The sequence below is a fragment of the Lynx canadensis genome, chromosome C1, assembly GCF_007474595.2.
Source record: "Lynx canadensis isolate LIC74 chromosome C1, mLynCan4.pri.v2, whole genome shotgun sequence".
In the NCBI taxonomy this organism is placed as follows: Eukaryota; Metazoa; Chordata; class Mammalia; order Carnivora; family Felidae; genus Lynx; species Lynx canadensis.
The window spans coordinates 26,856,593-26,873,953 of record NC_044310.1 but is presented as its reverse complement, the minus strand read 5'-3'; the positions used below and the strand labels follow the sequence as shown (position 1 = coordinate 26,873,953).

General features: G+C 44.5%; 1 protein-coding gene across 3 annotated transcripts in view; it reads left to right on the top strand.

The window, feature by feature from the left end:
* KIAA0319L (KIAA0319 like) overlaps positions 1-17,361 on the top strand; it is a 95,504-nt gene that overhangs the window by 68,293 nt on the left and 9,850 nt on the right. For all 3 annotated transcript variants that reach the window (XM_032594256.1, XM_030323783.2, XM_032594257.1), the window contains 9 exons: positions 985-1,117; positions 4,611-4,839; positions 6,239-6,362; positions 6,956-7,088; positions 8,844-8,992; positions 10,592-10,743; positions 11,088-11,226; positions 12,746-12,905; positions 17,087-17,229. In XM_032594256.1, coding sequence (XP_032450147.1) covers positions 985-1,117; positions 4,611-4,839; positions 6,239-6,362; positions 6,956-7,088; positions 8,844-8,992; positions 10,592-10,743; positions 11,088-11,226; positions 12,746-12,905; positions 17,087-17,229 — 1,362 coding nt within the window. The remainder of the gene's footprint in view (positions 1-984; positions 1,118-4,610; positions 4,840-6,238; positions 6,363-6,955; positions 7,089-8,843; positions 8,993-10,591; positions 10,744-11,087; positions 11,227-12,745; positions 12,906-17,086; positions 17,230-17,361) is intronic.

Sequence of the window (17,361 nt, the reverse complement as noted above, 5' to 3'; positions counted from 1 at the left end):
TTACTTTATATTTTTTAATAGGTCAGTGTTAAATTGTAAGTAAAAGCATAAAGAGAAGAGTCACTACCATCCTTGTCTCCCAACTGTCCAGTTTTCCTCCAGACTATCAACGGTATTATTTTATGGTCTTTCTAGAGGCATTCTATGCATATGTATGAAAATACATATACAGTCTTTACGATAGCACATAATACACAGTTTTATGTACAATGTTTGTTTCTGTAGGTTGGAGATTTTTTTGAGTCAGTACATGAAATAGTGTTTCATTTTTTTTTTTCTCTTAATGATTACATAGCCTTCCATTACATGGCTGTATAATGTCGTCGTATGGCTATATACTTGTTTTCATTCAATCTCTGTTGATGACCATTAGGTTATTTTTGGTCTTTTGTTATTACAAAGAACGTTGTCATAAATAGTCTTGTAAGCGTGACATTTAACACATGTGCAAATATACCTGTAGGATAGATTCCTCAAAGAGGAACTGTAAGGGCAAAGATAAATTGTGCTAAATTACTCTTTATGGAGAGGGTGTATCTCATAAGTCCACCATGACTTGCGAGAGGGCCTTGCCCCACACCTTTACCCATAATATGTGTTATGAAACTTTGGTCTTTACCAGTCGGGTAGGTAAAAAAATATAGTACTTGAAGTGTAATTTAAATGTGCATTTCTCTTATTTTAAGTGAGGCTGAGTATCTTTTCACGCGTTTGAGAATTTTTGATTTTCCTTTTTTCATACAGTAGCATTTTAACCAGAGATTGCCTGTGTTGGAGACCTTGGATAACTACGCAGTGGAATATTCATAGAGAGGCAGACTGACCCAATACTCCTAGGGAAGAAACACTCTGGAGAGATAGTTTGTAATTTCATGAAGCTTTCCTAGCCTCACATCTCTGGGTAGTTGCCCTAGTTTGTGTAAGCTGGATAAGTGCTGAGACCCAGTGCTTTCATGTTGTAACTGATGTTTCTTTATGGTCAAGAAAGCACTGATGATGATAAAATCGTCCAATACCATTGGGAAGAACTTAAGGGACCTCTGAGAGAAGAGAAGATTTCTGAAGATACGGCCATATTAAAACTAAGTAAGCTCGTCCCTGGGAACTACACTTTCAGGTAAATTAGGATCCTTCAAGTTTACCTTAGGCTGTGTTTTTCCCTTGTGGGTTTTATGTTCCTCTAGGAGTAACTCTGACAGATATCAAAGTCATTGTAGATTTAGTTGATGATACAGCCTTCGGCTCGATTAGTTCTCTGAGTCCTGTGGTGATTGTGGTCACACCAATGATAAGTTTTTAGGGCAGATGTTCTTGCATAGTAGATCAGGACCCACCACAGTTAACTCTTCTCAAAGCTGCATCTGGCACATCTCCAAACATTTTTTTTTTTAGGATTTCTGTCATTAAGTGAAACGGCTCACCTTCCTTTGCCTTTTCTCAGGAAAAATCTAGAAGGAAACTACCTACTCCTATCTTGTCCCTTCCCTTTGGTAAATGTTCCCTCAGCTTATGAGATCTCAAAATCTTTACTTTTGACTAGTGTTTTATTTCAATATGATTTCTAGGATCTTTATCTTTTGGGGCGTTTTGAGAGAATTTGATTCAAAGATAGTCCTGGGAACTAGTGTCGACTTTATAGGATGTTATTAATAAGAGTGTGAGGCTGACTCTAGAGTCATCCTCTTTATGTTTGCAAGACTTCTTGTATGTTACAGAGCACTTGTGAGTATCATACAAACATTGTATGTACATGATACCATCCTCATTTTACATCTGAGAAAAATGAGGCTCAGTGTATTTACTAACTTCTCTAGGGTCACACGTTTCAGCTAGGTTCTCTAACCCTCAGGTCAGGGCTCATTCTGTTCCACTCCTTGACTTGACCTGTACATATTTTGTTTATGGTTCATTGAATGCTCTACTCAATCTGTTGGAGTTCTGCCCATCCTTAGCGACCTGCTCAGTTTTCTACGAGTCCTGAGACTCCTCCAAGAGGAGAGAATATGTCTCTCCCCGGAACTGTTGCACTTGGTGCCTCTATGTGGCACCTACCGTGGTGCAATAGTTCATTCATGGGTGTCTGTCTTCCCCACTGGATCTGCGATGAGTCAAGTTTTAGACACTACCAAAGGCACAGTGATAAATGTCCTAGCACAACACCTGCCATGTAAATAAATAGGACTTAGCACTCTCATTGACTCAAGACCAGACGATTGAAAGGCAGCTGCCATTCAACAGGGTTGGAACCTTCTCATTGGCTTAAAATGAAAATGTGAGTTGGTTTTTTACCTTAGATTTCTAATATAGGAGCTTTAGCATTTATGAAATTTAGCTTGGGCCAGGTTGATCTTTTTAAAAAAGTAAAAATAATAGCTACTATTTCTTGAACAATTATTGTGAGTACTGTTCTGAGCTCTTCCCATGCAGTAGCTCATTTAATCCTATTATTTTGTAGATTAAGAAATTTAGGCACAGAGAAGTTAAGTAACTTGCCCAGGGTCACACAGGCAGTAGGACTCGGGTCTGCACTTTTAACCACAGTATTTGGGTGGATGCAGTATTGGGGGTGATTCTTTTTTTTCTAACCTTCAATCTGTGAAATGATGAGGGTTTGATTAGCATTAAGATCCAGTCTGTTTGGTTCCACTCACCTTTCGTTCTCCCCTATGTTCATATGGCAGTGGCCTCTTTCCCCGGCCCTGTAGTCAGCTGCTAATTGGGTCCAGTATCCTTGCATGGAAGCCCGGGACTGTTTGAGGTGAAAGAATAACGGGTAGCTGCCTTTTGCCATTTGTCTGTAACTTATTTTTGTTCTGAAATAGGAGACAAATAGGATATGTTTAAAACAAAACAAAACAAAACAAAAAAATGTGAAAACAACAAGGAAACTGGAAAAAGAGGAAAGATTCTGTGGATTTTTCTTTTTTGAAATGTTTGTTGATTTGCACATGTCTGTTTGTCTGATGTTTTTGTGCTCTTCTTCTAAAAGCCTCTAATACCAAAACTCCCCTTCAGGCCATGGGTAGAAGGTGAGGCTGTGGGGCATAGCCCCACAGGTGTCTGGCCCTGTCTGTGGCTGGCAGTGAGATTTAAACAAACGACATGTCTTTTCGATGCTTTTCCTCTTTCTGTCAGCAAAATGGAAGGAACCCAAACCTCCTTGCTTGCTTATGCTCACATTTGGAGGTGGCAAGAGAAGCTTTAGGCTGTTCAGCTGGAAGGCATCATTTAGGTAAAAGCCTGCTCTTATAAATGAACATTTTTTTTTTCTCTTGCAAATCCTATTTCACACTGGCACAAACTGTGGGGCTGTCGCGTAGGAGAATTCATTTGCATCTCGGGCGCCTGTCTTGCCAGAGCCAGCCCTCCTGGTCCATCCTCAAGGTTGTCCGCCCGGGGCACCCCTTCTTGTAATGTGTGCACAGAGGAGGGCCTGCTGCAGTCAGCTTGCCCTCCTTACTGGGATGCCTCTAAGCCCCACAGCTTCAGGGGCCAGGGATTATCTGTTCTTTTTATTTATTTATTTTATTTATTTTTTATTTATTTATTATTATTTTTTAATTTTATTTTTTAAAATTACATCCAAATTAGTTAGCATATAGTGCAACAATGATTTCAGGAGTAGATTCCTTAATGCCCCTTACCCATTTAGCCCATCCCCCCTCCTCCACCCCTCTAGTAACCCTCTGTTTGTTCTCCATATTTGAAGTCTCTTATGTTTTGTCCCCCTCCCTGCTTTTATATTATTTTTGTTTCCCTTCCCTATGTTCATCTGTTTTGTCTCTTAAAGTCCTCCTATGAGTGAAGTCATGATTTTTGTCTTTCTCTGACTAATTTCACTTAGCATAATACCCTCCAGTTACATTCATGTAGTTGCAAAGGCAAGATTTCATTCTTTTTGATTGCCGAGTAGTACTTCTTGTGTATATATACCACATCTTCCTTATCCATTCATCCATCGATGGACATTTGGGCTCTTTCCATACTTTGGCTATTGTTGATAGTGCTGCTGTAAACATGGGGGTGCATGTGTCCCTTCAAAACAGCACACCTGTAAGGGATTATCTGTTCTTAAAGCTTGGTTTCTGGGCTTTGCAGTCACAGAACTGGGCTTGCACTTTGGCCCACTGTATAGCCCTGGGGAGATGACTCAGCCTCTCTCAGCTTCCCGTAAAGTGAGATTAAGGATGCCTGCTCTTTACGGTTGTTGTGTGGGCCAGACCAGACAATGCTCGTGAAGGCCCGAGCACACAGAACACACAGTGTGGGCAGTGGGCCAGAACAGTGCTGGTGACATACTGCCTGGATTCAGGTCCTGACTCTCTCTGCCTCAGTCTCCTTGTCTATGTGAGGAGTAAAATGAGGATAGTACTTCATAGAGCTGTTGTGAGGATTTAGTGAGATAGAAAGCACCTGAAACAGTGCCTGGGACTCAGTCAGTGTTAGCATTTAGTATTATTCTGTCTTTGCAAGAAGAATGGGTAAAGATTTGGTTACCATTTGGTACCCCTGCTGCCTTGGTATTTCTTAGCCTCAATTTTCAGTCTTCTCAGATACATTCCTCTTCCTTAAGCCCATCCCTGACTGCACTGCTTTCTCTGCCCTGATAGCTTGACTGTAGTAGACTCTGATGGAGCAACCAGCTCTACCACTGCGAGCCTGACAGTGAACAAAGCCGTGGATTATCCCCCTGTGGCCAATGCGGGCCCCAACCAAGTGATCACCCTGCCCCAAAACTCCATCATCCTCTTTGGGAACCAGAGCACCGATGATCATGGCATCACCAGCTATGAGTGGTCACTCAGCCCAAGCAGCAAGGGGAAAGTGGTGGAGATGCAGGTAGGAGGGAGCAGCTTCTGCCTTCTCTTGCGCAGGGGAGTCAGAGCTCCTAGGCTGGCTGCCCTACGGAGGCTTCTTTTTGTAATTACCCCATTGTAATTACCAAAGTCAGATTTATATAGAACATTGAAGGTTAGAATAAAAAAAAAAAAAAAAAAAACTTAGAAAATTTAAGGGGCCTTTAATGAACACATTAGCAAAATCTTTGTCTTTAGTGTTTAGTATTAGAGAAAAAGAGGAGATGAAAAAGGGGAGCTGTTTTAGAACAGTTCCAGAGAGTCAGTCTACTCTGATGCTACAAGGGTGCAGATCTTAATGAGCTCTGCCACAGATTGGAGTAGCCTGCCTGGCTAGATGGTGAGCATCTTCTCTCGGGAGATATTTAAGAAGAGATTAGATCTGTCACCAGGCAGGTAACGTAAGTAAAACTGAATAGGGCCTTTGGCTAATCATACAACATAACCCCTGACTGAGGTAGCCATCTGTGCCTCAGGTCCAGCTGGTTGTTGCCACATGAAATACGCTCTCATATATTCCTAGATAGACCAGCTTTTCAAGAGAAAATGGAATTCTAGACATTTATGTGAAAATTTCCAACTTTCGGGGTGCTTGGCTGGCTGCTGTCACTGAAGCATGGGACTCTTGGCCTTGGGGTTGTGAGTTTGAGCCCCACATTCAGTGTACAGATTGCTTAAAAATAAAATCTTAAAAAAATTTAAAAAAAAGAAAATTTCCAACTTCTAAGACACTGCAGGCCAAACACAATGCCTGCAAGCTAGATTCAGCCCAGAGGCTGCCAGGTTTTGCTCACTCTTCTAGAGGAAGTTCCTGCATTGCCCCAAATTGGGTATAATGTTCCTTCTGACACTGTGTTTCCAAATCGGAGGCATGACTTAAAGCTCACATTTCACCTGGCTTTTGTTTAGATATGATGTTCGGTTTCTCTGCTGCTGCAGCATCTGCACGAACCTGCAAGGGGACAGCATGGCATTGCATAACCTCTTGAGTTGCCATGTTTTACTGAGGCAGCTTTGTTCTGATGACTGAGTGGCCTCAGCAGGAAGAACATGGTTTTAAAAGCATGTTGTTTTATTATATGCTCATGGCCTTCTTTCTGGCTTGGGTCATAAAGACTGATGATCTTGGTTATCTGTGCACAGTTTCCTGTACTCCTTTCCCTGGGGAGAGCTCTGACTTTATTTGAAAGTGCTGCTGTCAGGGAAGGTTGTTCCCTTGAAACGGGAACCTTTTACTTTCAACAGGATGTCCCACAGTGTTTGATGCTGCACTCACTAGCTTTAGAGAACTGGGTGCATCATTTAGACCAGAGTAGGACTTACTGTATGATGTTGTGATTCTGGGAGTCTGCTTTTCCACTTGTCTGTATTTATACATCCAGGGTGTTAGAACACCAACCCTGCAGCTCTCTGCCATGCAAGAAGGAGACTACACTTACCAGCTCACAGTGACTGACACGATAGGACAGCAGGCCACTGCTCAAGTGACTGTTATTGTGCAGCCTGGTAAGTTCCAACCTTGTAGCGCAGACTCTTCTGTTGGCTGGTCCTTTGAACCATAGGGGAGAAGAGGGTTTGGGTTCTGAGCTACACAGCGGTAGTGGGAGGCACCAGTCCACGGGGACCCTGGCAACTTCACTTGTCCATTCCAAGTGCTTTCTTCAGAGCTAGAGAGAAAGAGTACTTCACAGCCTCAGCTTGTGCCCTTGCCTTTGGCTAGTCATCGTGCCTGCCAGGGGACCTAGCAGATAGAGTCTCTGTTATGCCAAAACCTACCATGTCCTGTAAGGGATAGCTTAAAGCCCACTTCCTCAAGAAAGCCCTATCTTATCACTCAGACTCTTTCATTTGAACTCCCATAGTATTACATTTCAAATTTAGCATGGCATTACAACTTTGTTATGTTCTGCCATGTTCTTTCAGAATAGTTTTATATCTTTCAGTCTTACATTCATCATGAGCTCCCTGACCCACAATATCTGATTGTTCTCTGGGCAGAGAGGCAGAGTCCTGATGGCTTCCAGAACATATGTCCCGGTGGCTCCTCTCTTTTCCCAGCCAAACTACCTTCTTTTGACCTCTGTGTCTCTGTCTTCTAGAAAACAACAAGCCTCCACAAGCAGATGCAGGCCCGGATAAGGAGCTGACCCTTCCTGTGGACAGCACAACCCTGGATGGCAGCAAAAGCTCAGATGATCAGAAAATTATCTCCTATCTCTGGGAGAAAACACAGTGAGTATTGACACAAAACCCTTATTTATGCAGCCTCCAGACCTTTGAAGAACAAAATGTCACTTGCTTTTAAGAGTTCACTTGTTCTTACTGGCTTATTCAAGGGGGCAACGGGGGTGGCTTGGTGACTGAGAAAGAAACGTTAGCAATCTAAACTAACTCTTAAGAAATGATATAACATAATTTTTGTAAGAAAAAAGTATGCTTATCATCAGCTAGTCCCCAGTTAGTACTTTGTGGTCCTGGTGCTTTTACAGGTACAATCCATCTGCCGAAATGCATAGTTTAATTACACTTGAGAGGCGGGATGGAAGGGGTAATGGAGCAGAAAAATACTGTTGCTCAAAATTAACTGGGTAAGGCTGGCAGTGTGGATAGGGGAGAGCAGCTATTAAAGAGAACTGAAAATTCATCTGCACAATGAAAGCATTACTCTGTTATTGTTTCCTTAAAGACATCATTTACCAATTATGTTAGTGAGAGGCCAAAGGCACTAACCAAAATAATACTAATTAAGCTGGAATTACCTAATCGAACCATTTCTGGTTCTCACAGTTTCTTTCAGCTCCTTTAAACCATAACAAATGGAACTCAGATTGTATGCAGGATCCCACAGAAAGCAAAGGAATTCCAAGGAAGAGTTAAAAAGCATTCTTAGTTTCTAAAGGTAGCAACTAAGGACAGACTGAGTTTTTTTTTTTGTTTTTGTTGGTGACTAGGGCATTCAAAATGGGTGGGAAGGGGCTATAATTTGACTATAGAAACCACTGGACTTTACAGTTGGTGAGTTGGATTCTAGAAATTCATTTCCTCAGCTCTTGTCTATTGTGGAGAACCTAATCCTCCTCAGCCCAGTGTGTTTGCGTCGTAACTGTTAAAGACAGCTGATAAACCTTCATTTGAGTAGAAATCGTATAGCAGAAATAGTGCTTAGAGTAGCTTCTTGGAGGAGAGTCTGTTTCAGGAGGGATGACTAGGGCCAGAGATTATATGTTTAAACAGCAAAATAAAGCAAAAACCTGGAAGACTGCAGATTTCTCTGGTCATCTCTTAATTTTAAACAAAGCTCTCTGGGGTGTTCTGCTCCTTGAACAGAGGGCTCTCTGGTATGTGCAGAGTTGTGCCTGGATGTTAGCACAGAGCTCACTCTGGCTGCAGGCTGCTATGTGAGGCCACAGGGGAGAAAGAAGGATGCAGGGTGTCCTGGGGCCTCTGTGGCCCCTGTCTGGGAGCTCGGCTTCAGAGCTGCTAAGAAGAGGATGGTTTTGCTGAGAGTTCCTCTGCAGCTTTGGCCCATTTCCTTTCCTTGACTTTTCAGTGGGAGGGAGTTTGGCATATGATTAAGAAACGCATTTTGCTTCTTTGCTGGCAAGAGCTGAACCAACTACTGGGCCAGAAATGCTTTTCAGAAACATCACTCTGAAATCGTTCTTTTGATCAGGGACCTGCTCAGAGCGCTTTCTTCCTTTTACAAACTGGAACAGCAGAGTTTGAATGTTCTAGAAACTCATAAAAAGGATAAGGCTAGATGTGTTTGAAAGCTGGTGAATGGAATTTTCTGATCAGCAGGTAGCTGTATTTTGGTGCCAAATGACACTCTGTCCAGATGTAATATTTTTAAACATGTCCTCGCAAGGTCTGGGAAACAATAGTTTGTGCATCAGCTGAGGCAGTAATTGTCTGCTCCTGCTGAGTCAAGGATGGAAGAACAGCAGACAGGTACAACTCTACCCTTTGGTTTCCATCTTTGTCCAGGGGACCCGATGGGGTGCAGCTTGAGAATGCTAACAGCAGTGTCGCCACTGTGACAGGGCTACAAGTAGGAACCTACGTGTTCACCTTGACCGTCAAAGATGAGAGGAACCTGCAAAGCCAAAGTTCTGTGAATGTCATTGTCAAAGAAGGTACCTCCCTGTCTTGGGTTGGTGCAGCCTCTGGGTGAGATAACTGAGGAATCAGGCATCTCTTTTTTGGCTGCAGAAATTGATGAGAGACAAGGGGTGGGGGATAAGTTGGGGGAAAGGGCAGCTGTTATGAACTTTTTTTCTTTTTAATGTTTATTTTTGAGAGATAGGTGAGGAGGGGCAGAGAGAGAGGGGGAGACAGAGGATCCGAAGCAGGCTCTGTGCTGACAGCAGAGAGCCCGATGTAGGGCTCGAACTCACAAATCATGAGATCATGACCTGAGCCGATGTTGGAAGCTTAACTGACCGAGCCACCCAGGGGCTCCTGTTATGTGCTTTTCTAAAACAACCTTTAATTGGGAGTGCCTATAAGGTGACTTTTAATTTCTTGTCACCCTTCCCGTGCCTTCCTTCTCAATTGAATAGGGAATTAGGTTTTTTTCCTTTGCATTTTTATTTTGCCTCTGCTGCTGAGACCTGGGGTTTCTGTGACTCTCCTGCTAGCTGCAGTGACACCTGCTGTCAGACCTTAGAATGACTGGCCTGCACTGTAGTTTGCTCTGCCCCTCCTGTGAGCCAGCTGAGTCCAACTTGAGGCGAGCATTGATTGGCTTGCTCTGGTTTGCAGGCACGTGACCCGTGATGGCCTTGGGAGAGGGCTGTAAGCTGATGGGAGATGCACAGGTGGCCTCCAGCTACAATATCTTGAGCTCAGTAGAGAATACACACCTGAGTAAACAAAGCTGCGGGGGTGGGGGGGCAGGGGGCAGGGGGGGTGGCGCAGGAGAAGAGAGGTCTTTTTTTCCTTTTTCTCTATTAGAGTATTAAGGAAAGAATAAAAGAAGATGTTCAGAAAATAACATTTTAGGCCATATTGTAAAGAGAATTTGTGGTATCAGCAGCATGAAACCTAACCTCCAGGTCTTTAAACCAGTTTGGGCCTTTGTTTCCAATCATCATGCGCTTCCCTAGCGAAGAGATGGAATCCTTCCAGGGGAAGCTGCTAGGAGGACACAGAAGAAAACTATGCTTGTTCCCTCTGCTGTATGGTGTCAGAAGAATGTCACTCTGGGCGGGACTGGAGTCTCAGGACCTGTGACACTGGTGGCTTCAAATTTATACTATTAATCATGAGCTCTCTGGCTCTGCCTGGGTTTTATTTAGCATGGAGAGAGGGGAACTGAAGCCTGGTCTTCACTGGGTCCTAACCCCCAACTAACTAAAAGTTGGTTTATTGTCAAAAAATTCTACTACACTGTTAGTTGCTGGCATGGATAGGCAATTAAAACAGTTCTCCATTTAAGATGCTTTTTTTTTTTTTAAGTTTATTTATGTTGAGAGAGAGAGAGCATGAGTGGGGAGGGACAGAGAAAGAGAGAGAATCCCAAGCAGACTCCATGACAGGCTCGATGTGGGGCTCAATCTCACGAACCGTGAAATCATTACCTGAGCTGAAACCATGAGTCGGATGCTTAACCAAGTAAGCTACCCAGGTGCCCCTTAAAATGCTTTTGATGTTAATTTCCCCATTAGCATCATGAAGAAGCATTCTTTCTTTTCCAGAATGTTATGTCATTTCATTGATGTCTCTTTGGTTAGAAATGAACAAACCACCTGTAGCCAAGATAACTGGGAGTGTGGTGATTACCTTGCCCACGGACACAGCAGAACTGGATGGCTCCAAGTCCTCAGATGATAAGGCAATAGTCAGCTACCTCTGGACCCGAGATGAGGGGAGCCCAGCGGCAGGCGTAAGTGCCAGGAACTAGAGAGCTATATGGGGTCAAGGTGGTGAGATGGGGAGAGGAGGCTGAGCCAAACATCCCAGTATCTGTTTTAGCCAAGGGGTCTTGTGTCAAACCTGGATTGCCCTCTGAAATCCAAGGATCCTGAATGACTTTCCTAGGGTCACTCTGCAAGTTAGTATGGCACAGAATATGTTCCTCTGCCCTGATCTTGGCAGCTGTGGGCTTCAGAGCTGTTACAAAAGCAGTAGCTTCCCAGAGGGGGCCTAGTCCTAACAGAAGCAGTACCTGACCCCAAGAAAGGAGTGTGGTCTTGCTCTGCAACGTAGCCATGTTGTTCAACTCCATAGGAGGTGCTGAATCACTCTGACCACCACCCGATCCTCTTTCTTTCCAACCTGGTTGAGGGCACCTACACATTTCACCTGCATGTGACTGATGCGAAGGGGGAAAGTGACACAGACCGGACCACCGTGGAGGTGAAGCCTGGTGAGTTCATCTGGTGCTGGGACTGGGTGGGACTGCCGGCTCAGCCCAGCAGGACCTCAGTCCTGGGACCCCTTCTGCCCAGCAAGAACAGAGCCAAGTGGCAAAGCCAGCTTCTAAACACTCTAGAAACCCCAAGCTGAAAAATCCGTGGAGACTCTGTTCCAGCAGTATCCCTCCTACCCATACAGGAGTGAGTGTGGATCCCTGCTCCCCAACTCATCTCAGATGGAGAAACTGAAACTCAGAGAGGGCAGGGCTTGCTCAGCGTCACACAGCAGTTGTGTCAGAGCCAGGCCTTTGTGCCCCTAGTCCAGCACTGCCTACTCACCACGTGACAGATGAGAGAGGGCTCTGGGTGCTTCGGGAATCTGAGCAGAGAAATAACTTGAGTCATGATGCCTCATCAGCACACAGCTGCAGAAAACAATTTATTTTTATAAGTTCAGCCTCAGGCTTTATCTGATAATCCAAGGAAGGTAAAGTAACTGATGTCCTTTACATTTTTCAGATTTATAGAGATAAAATTTCTTTCTTCCATAGAACTATATTTTTATTTTGCTTTGAGGCTAGATTAGTATTAGGGAGGAAATGAGTATGGGGTGGGGTAGAGCTTTATAAATTCCTGAGCATCTGATACGAAGGTATTAACTTTAAATCTACTCTTGTTTATATAGGCCAAGCTCATGTACAGGTATCTTAGATGGGAAAGGATCTTGGCAGGTCTTCCAGTCCTTGTTCTACCTCTATGAAGGACAACAGCCAAGACACTGTAAAGTCTCTTCTGTGTTTAAAATCAGATCACAGATAGTCTACTAATTATGTAAATGATACATCAGAACAGGCAAATGGTGCATCCAATTATGGGAATAAGGTATTGTGATTAATCACTTAACTTCCAAGTGTAGCACAGCCTCTAGGACACAGAAATGAAGGACAGTGGTCTCACAGTTCTAGAGCCGTAAAAATATTGTGCAGCTGTGATATTGCTCTAAGGCAAAGTCCTTGTTTCTTGGCTGCCTGGAAATTTTTTGTTTACTGTTTTCAAACCTGTAGGGCTGATGCATTTCCAGGATCAATAAGATTGTTGAGATGGACATTTTCCCTCCCATTGTTGTAGACAGAGCACAGCAAGGCACTGAAAGTCAGACACAGATCAGGAGAGATTGTACATATCCCCCACTTGGCCTGGAGAGCTCAGCAAAGCCAGCTGGGCAGAAGCTTTGAGAACAGACCTCGAAGTGTTCTTCTTTCCCACTCCCTTCACCAAACCCCTAGCCTCCCTGTTATGGCCTGATCCCCAGCACACGTGTGGTAATTGTCAGGTTGGTATAGAGCTCTCCACACCAGCCCCAGACTGCATTAGTAGCAATTCAGTATGGTCCCTTTCCATTTGCAGGAGGTCAGTTGCATTCCTGAATGCTCTCACTACTTTTTCTCCTGTGCCAGAACAGACACACAATGGCAGGTCTGTGTTAACTCTCCTACTTCCAAAGCCATGACTGATCCACATGCTTTCCAGATCCCAGGAAAAACAACCTGGTGGAGATCATCTTGGATGTCAACGTCAGTCAGCTAACTGAGAGGCTGAAGGGGATGTTCATCCGCCAGATTGGGGTCCTCCTGGGGGTGCTGGATTCCGACATCATTGTGCAAAAGATTCAGCCGTACACGGAGCAGAGGTAGCTGGGCAATGAATGGGGGGGAGAAAAGGAAAGACCAGGGGCCCCCTGGGCTTGTTGATTGAGCTAAGAAATAGTGTGGGTAGATAGAGAAGGGTGGGCTCTCTGACCAAGAACCACTCATGGTGTCTATTTCTTTAATGAAATTTTCTCTTCTAGTACAGGTCACATAGTCTGTACTAGATACTGCAGCAGGGTACCAGGGTACAAGGTCAGAAGAGGTCCGTTATCTTGAAGGCCATAGTCTCATAGGGAAAATAATCAAGATGAGTATGTAACATCAGTACAGGGTGAATTTGACAGAATGTGTGGGTGTCATGGAGACACACAGAGGCAAGGCCAATGAATTCTTCCAGAGGAGTTGGGGCAGGGTGTGATCCAAAGATCTTCCAGAAGAAGTAAAACTTACATTGAGCAAGCATAGAAGGACTAGGAGAAAATTCATAATAGCTGAAAAGTATGAGCCATGATCCTGTGGTATGAAAGTACAGAGTTCTCTCTGGAGGAAGTCATATGGTTCAGAGCACTTACCAGGCCCAGGACATGGTGGAAGATAAGACTGGCTGTGTAGATGGAGAGTAGTCATAAGCAAGTCAGGGAGTTTAGTTTTAATAGTTTGGGAAGGGGGGGATTCAAGTTAGATTCCTTTATGTGTGTGAAGTTTTTGTTTGTTTTGTTTTTGGAGCAAGGAAATTAGAAATTGTTTTTGTTTTTTGTTTTTTGTTTTTTTTAAGGAAGACCCCCTAGTGTGGAGGCTAGACCAAAATAGAGAGATGCAGAGAGAGAGACAGACAGACACTAAAGGCTGGGGAACCAACCAGGAAGCTTTTGAACTAGTCTTAGTAAAAAAGTGATAAACCTAAGTTAAGGTAGTGGCAATGGAATGACAGAAGAGAGAAATGAAAAGAAAATAGAGGCAGATCAGCAGGACTTAGTAATTCTTTGGAATGAAGGGGAATGAGGCATCAAACATGAGGCTTTAGGTTTTGATGCCTGGATAGATGGTGAATGCCATTAACTGAGATTACGGATACAGAAGGAACCAGTTTCAAAGAAAAGATAACAGTTTTGACTGTTGAATTTAGGGTGTCTCATGGGTTACATGGAGAGAGATTTCATCAGACAGTGGCAAATACGGGCTGGAACTTGGGGCAGAAGGAAAAGCCGAAGATAGGGAATCACTGCATACAGGCAGGAATCAAAGCTGGAAGGACAGATGAGTCCCACTGGGGGTAATGTCCAGCACTCTGGAGAACCCCAGTATTTAAGGATGAGGCAAGGAGAAAAGAGCCAGCAAAGGAAACTAGGAAGCAATAGTAGAGCAGTGAGTGAAAAAGCAGGTGGGAGTGGTCTGCTGGAAGTTAAGAGGCGGCTGGCAGCTAGGGGCTGCCAGGGGATTCAGATGCCACAGAGGAAGAGTATGGTGAGGACACAGGTTTTGGCTTTATGATTAGATCGTCAGGACTACAATGAGAGCATTTTACTTAGATGTTGGGGACAGAGGGCAAATTCTGTCATGGTTGGAGGATACAGAGATGGTAAATAAAACACTCTTTGAAGAGGTTGGTGCTGAAAATAAGATGGGAGGTAGATCAAAAGAACACCTTTTAAAGACAGGAAATACTTGAGCACTTTTATAGACTCAGGGAAGGTGCAGAGGAAAAGTAGAAGGTGGAGACTGGGGAGGTGGGTTCCAAATAGAGGCAGGTCTCGGGGACTGGCTGTGGGCAGAGCAGATGTGCCACTTTCTCTGGAGATGGGAGGAAGGGCAGGAAAATGTGCTGTTAAGGATGGATTTTAGAGACAGGATGGCATTCGAGAGCATTGATACTAGCGTTCTGGGTTTTGTCTCTGAAAGTGGAGGCCAGGCCATCTGCTTTGAGAAGGTGGGAAGGAGGTGGGCAGCATGAAGAAAATGGTAAAGGTTAGGTACAGCAGTTCCAGCAAAAGGATGCTGGCTTTGAACAGCATTGAGATCTCATCCAAGGTTAGAGACACGAGGTTAGAGTGGTGGCTCCCAATTCTAGCTACTTGATAGCACCACCTGGAGCTTTTATGAAGGTGCCATTACCTGAGCCTCACCCCCAGGGATTATGATTCAGTTGGTCTGGAGTGAGGTCTGGGCGCCTGAAATTTCCATGCTCTCCAGGTGAATCTAACACTGAAGTTTCACCGGGTCAGAGCATGATAATAAGACCTTTTTTTTTTTTTTTTTTTTTGGGTGGTTTTATTTATTTTTGAGAGAGCGAGAGAGACAGAGTGCTAGCAGGGGAGGGGCAAAAGAGACAGTGGGAGACACAGAATTCAAAGCAGGCTCCAAGCTCTGAGCTGTCAGCACAGAGCCAGACATGGGGCTCGAATTCATGAACCATGAGATCATGACCTGAGCTGAAGTCGGATGCTTCACCCACCAGGCCACCTGGGCACCCCAGGGATTTTCTTTGTAATCTCTGCTGGCAGCCTGTGAATAGGAACAGGGCAAGTGGCTGCCTGGATTGACCCAAGCTGGTGGGGATTGGCTGGGCAGAAGTAGTGCTAAGACATTAGCAAGAGTGCTGCTGGACGTGTCACAGAAGGGTTTGCCAGCACACTTGCTCTCCCTGCATCTGGAAGATGATGCATGAGGAAGAGAAGCAGCACGGTGGCTCTGGGTTTCTGACTTGGACTGATTGGCCAAGTTGAGGAATTCAAGAGGATAGGCTTGCAGGCAGGGAGTCTATGATAGCAGGAAAGAGCATGGGGCAGACACCAGACAGACCTGGCTTTTGAGCCCTGCTCCATTGGTGTCTGCTCTGGGATGATGGGCAAGGTACTGCCCCTCTCCAAGCCTAGCCTGCCACTTGTACACTTTTGTAGGATTGTTACTGAGAGTTAAATAAGAGAATGTTCGTATCCCTACCACACAGAGAGTGCTCGGTTGCTGGTTATTGTAAGTTTATTTTGAGACCTGTTGGGTTAGAGGTACCTATGAGAGATACGGATGGGATGGATGTCCCAGCAAGCTTCTGCAGATGTAGATGTGGTCATTCTGGAAAGACTAGGGGAGAGGAAATAAATATTTGAGGGTTATTGGTATATATAGAGAAATTGAAACTGTTCGCATGGATTAGGTAACTGGGAGAAAATAATGAGAAATGGACCACACATTTTTATGACAAAGGTCTGTGTCTTGATTCTGAAATTTATAATACCCCACCCTTAGTCTCACTGTGCAGAGGACTTTATGAAGTCTTTTATGACAGTGCTTCCCAAACTTTTATGTCATGATACACATAGGCAGTGATGCTATGTGTATGGCACTTTGGGATAAATAGACAAGGCTGGTTATACTGGAAGCAACTGGTCTGGGGCCTCCGGGTCCCAGCCAGCCACTCTGTGTGCTGAGGGGATTAATATCTTGGGCACACCTACAACCCAGCGTGACCCACTGATTGAGAAGGTTCATTTGTGAGACTAACATGGAGTCAAGGGGGCTCTCCAAAAGGCCTCTTAAGGCCAAGGCATAGACAGCAGACTTTGTGCCCATATAGAGGTGAGATCAAACATGGCCTGCCCTGGACAGAAGTTGACAGAAAGCAAACAGATTCTGGACATGGGGTAGTATAATCTTGCACCAGCCACACCACTGTGTGGGGTCTTTCTTGTTGCCGTCACAGTAATGATCATTTGGCTGTTTGACCCATGGGTAATGCTTTGATGCTGTCCAACAACATACGTTTTTCAGAGCATTATGGTTTGTCCTATAGGTAACCTAGGCACAGACCCAACAGCACCACACCACAGTCTTAGCTGTTAAAAGGCTGACAGCAGAGATGTAGTTGTAACCAAATCTCCATTTTCCTGACCTCCAGTTACTTGTTTGGAATGGGTTGTCTTGTTAGCTAGGACAGCTTAGGGCATTTCTAAAAGCATAGGTGTTGCAGTCAGACATACCAGGGTTGGAATTTGGCTCTGCCATAATTAACTGTGTGACCTTGGGCAAGTTACTTAACCCCTCTGAGCCCTAGTGTTGTCCTCTGTAAAATGGAGAGGACGCTGATAACACCTTTCTCACTGGCTTGCTGTGAGAGAATGTGTCTAATGCTTCGCACAGTGTCTGGCATAAAGTGCTTAGCAAATGGCAGCTACTGCTATTATTGCTGACGGCTTTAGCTCATTCATACTGTTGCATGTCTCTGCAGCACCAAGATGGTATTTTTTGTTCAAAACGAGCCTCCCCACCAGATCTTCAAAGGCCATGAGGTGGCAGCGATGCTCAAGAATGAGCTGCGGAAGCAAAAAGCAGACTTTCTGATATTCAGAGCCCTGGAAATCAATACTGTCAGTGAGTAATTCTGGGAAGCTGGGAATACAAGCCTGCCCAGTGCCCACAGTTCACCACAGTCCTGCTGTCCTCAGGCTTCATCACCTGTTCTTGAGGAACATGGATATAATCGCTTAGCTCCACTACCGGGGA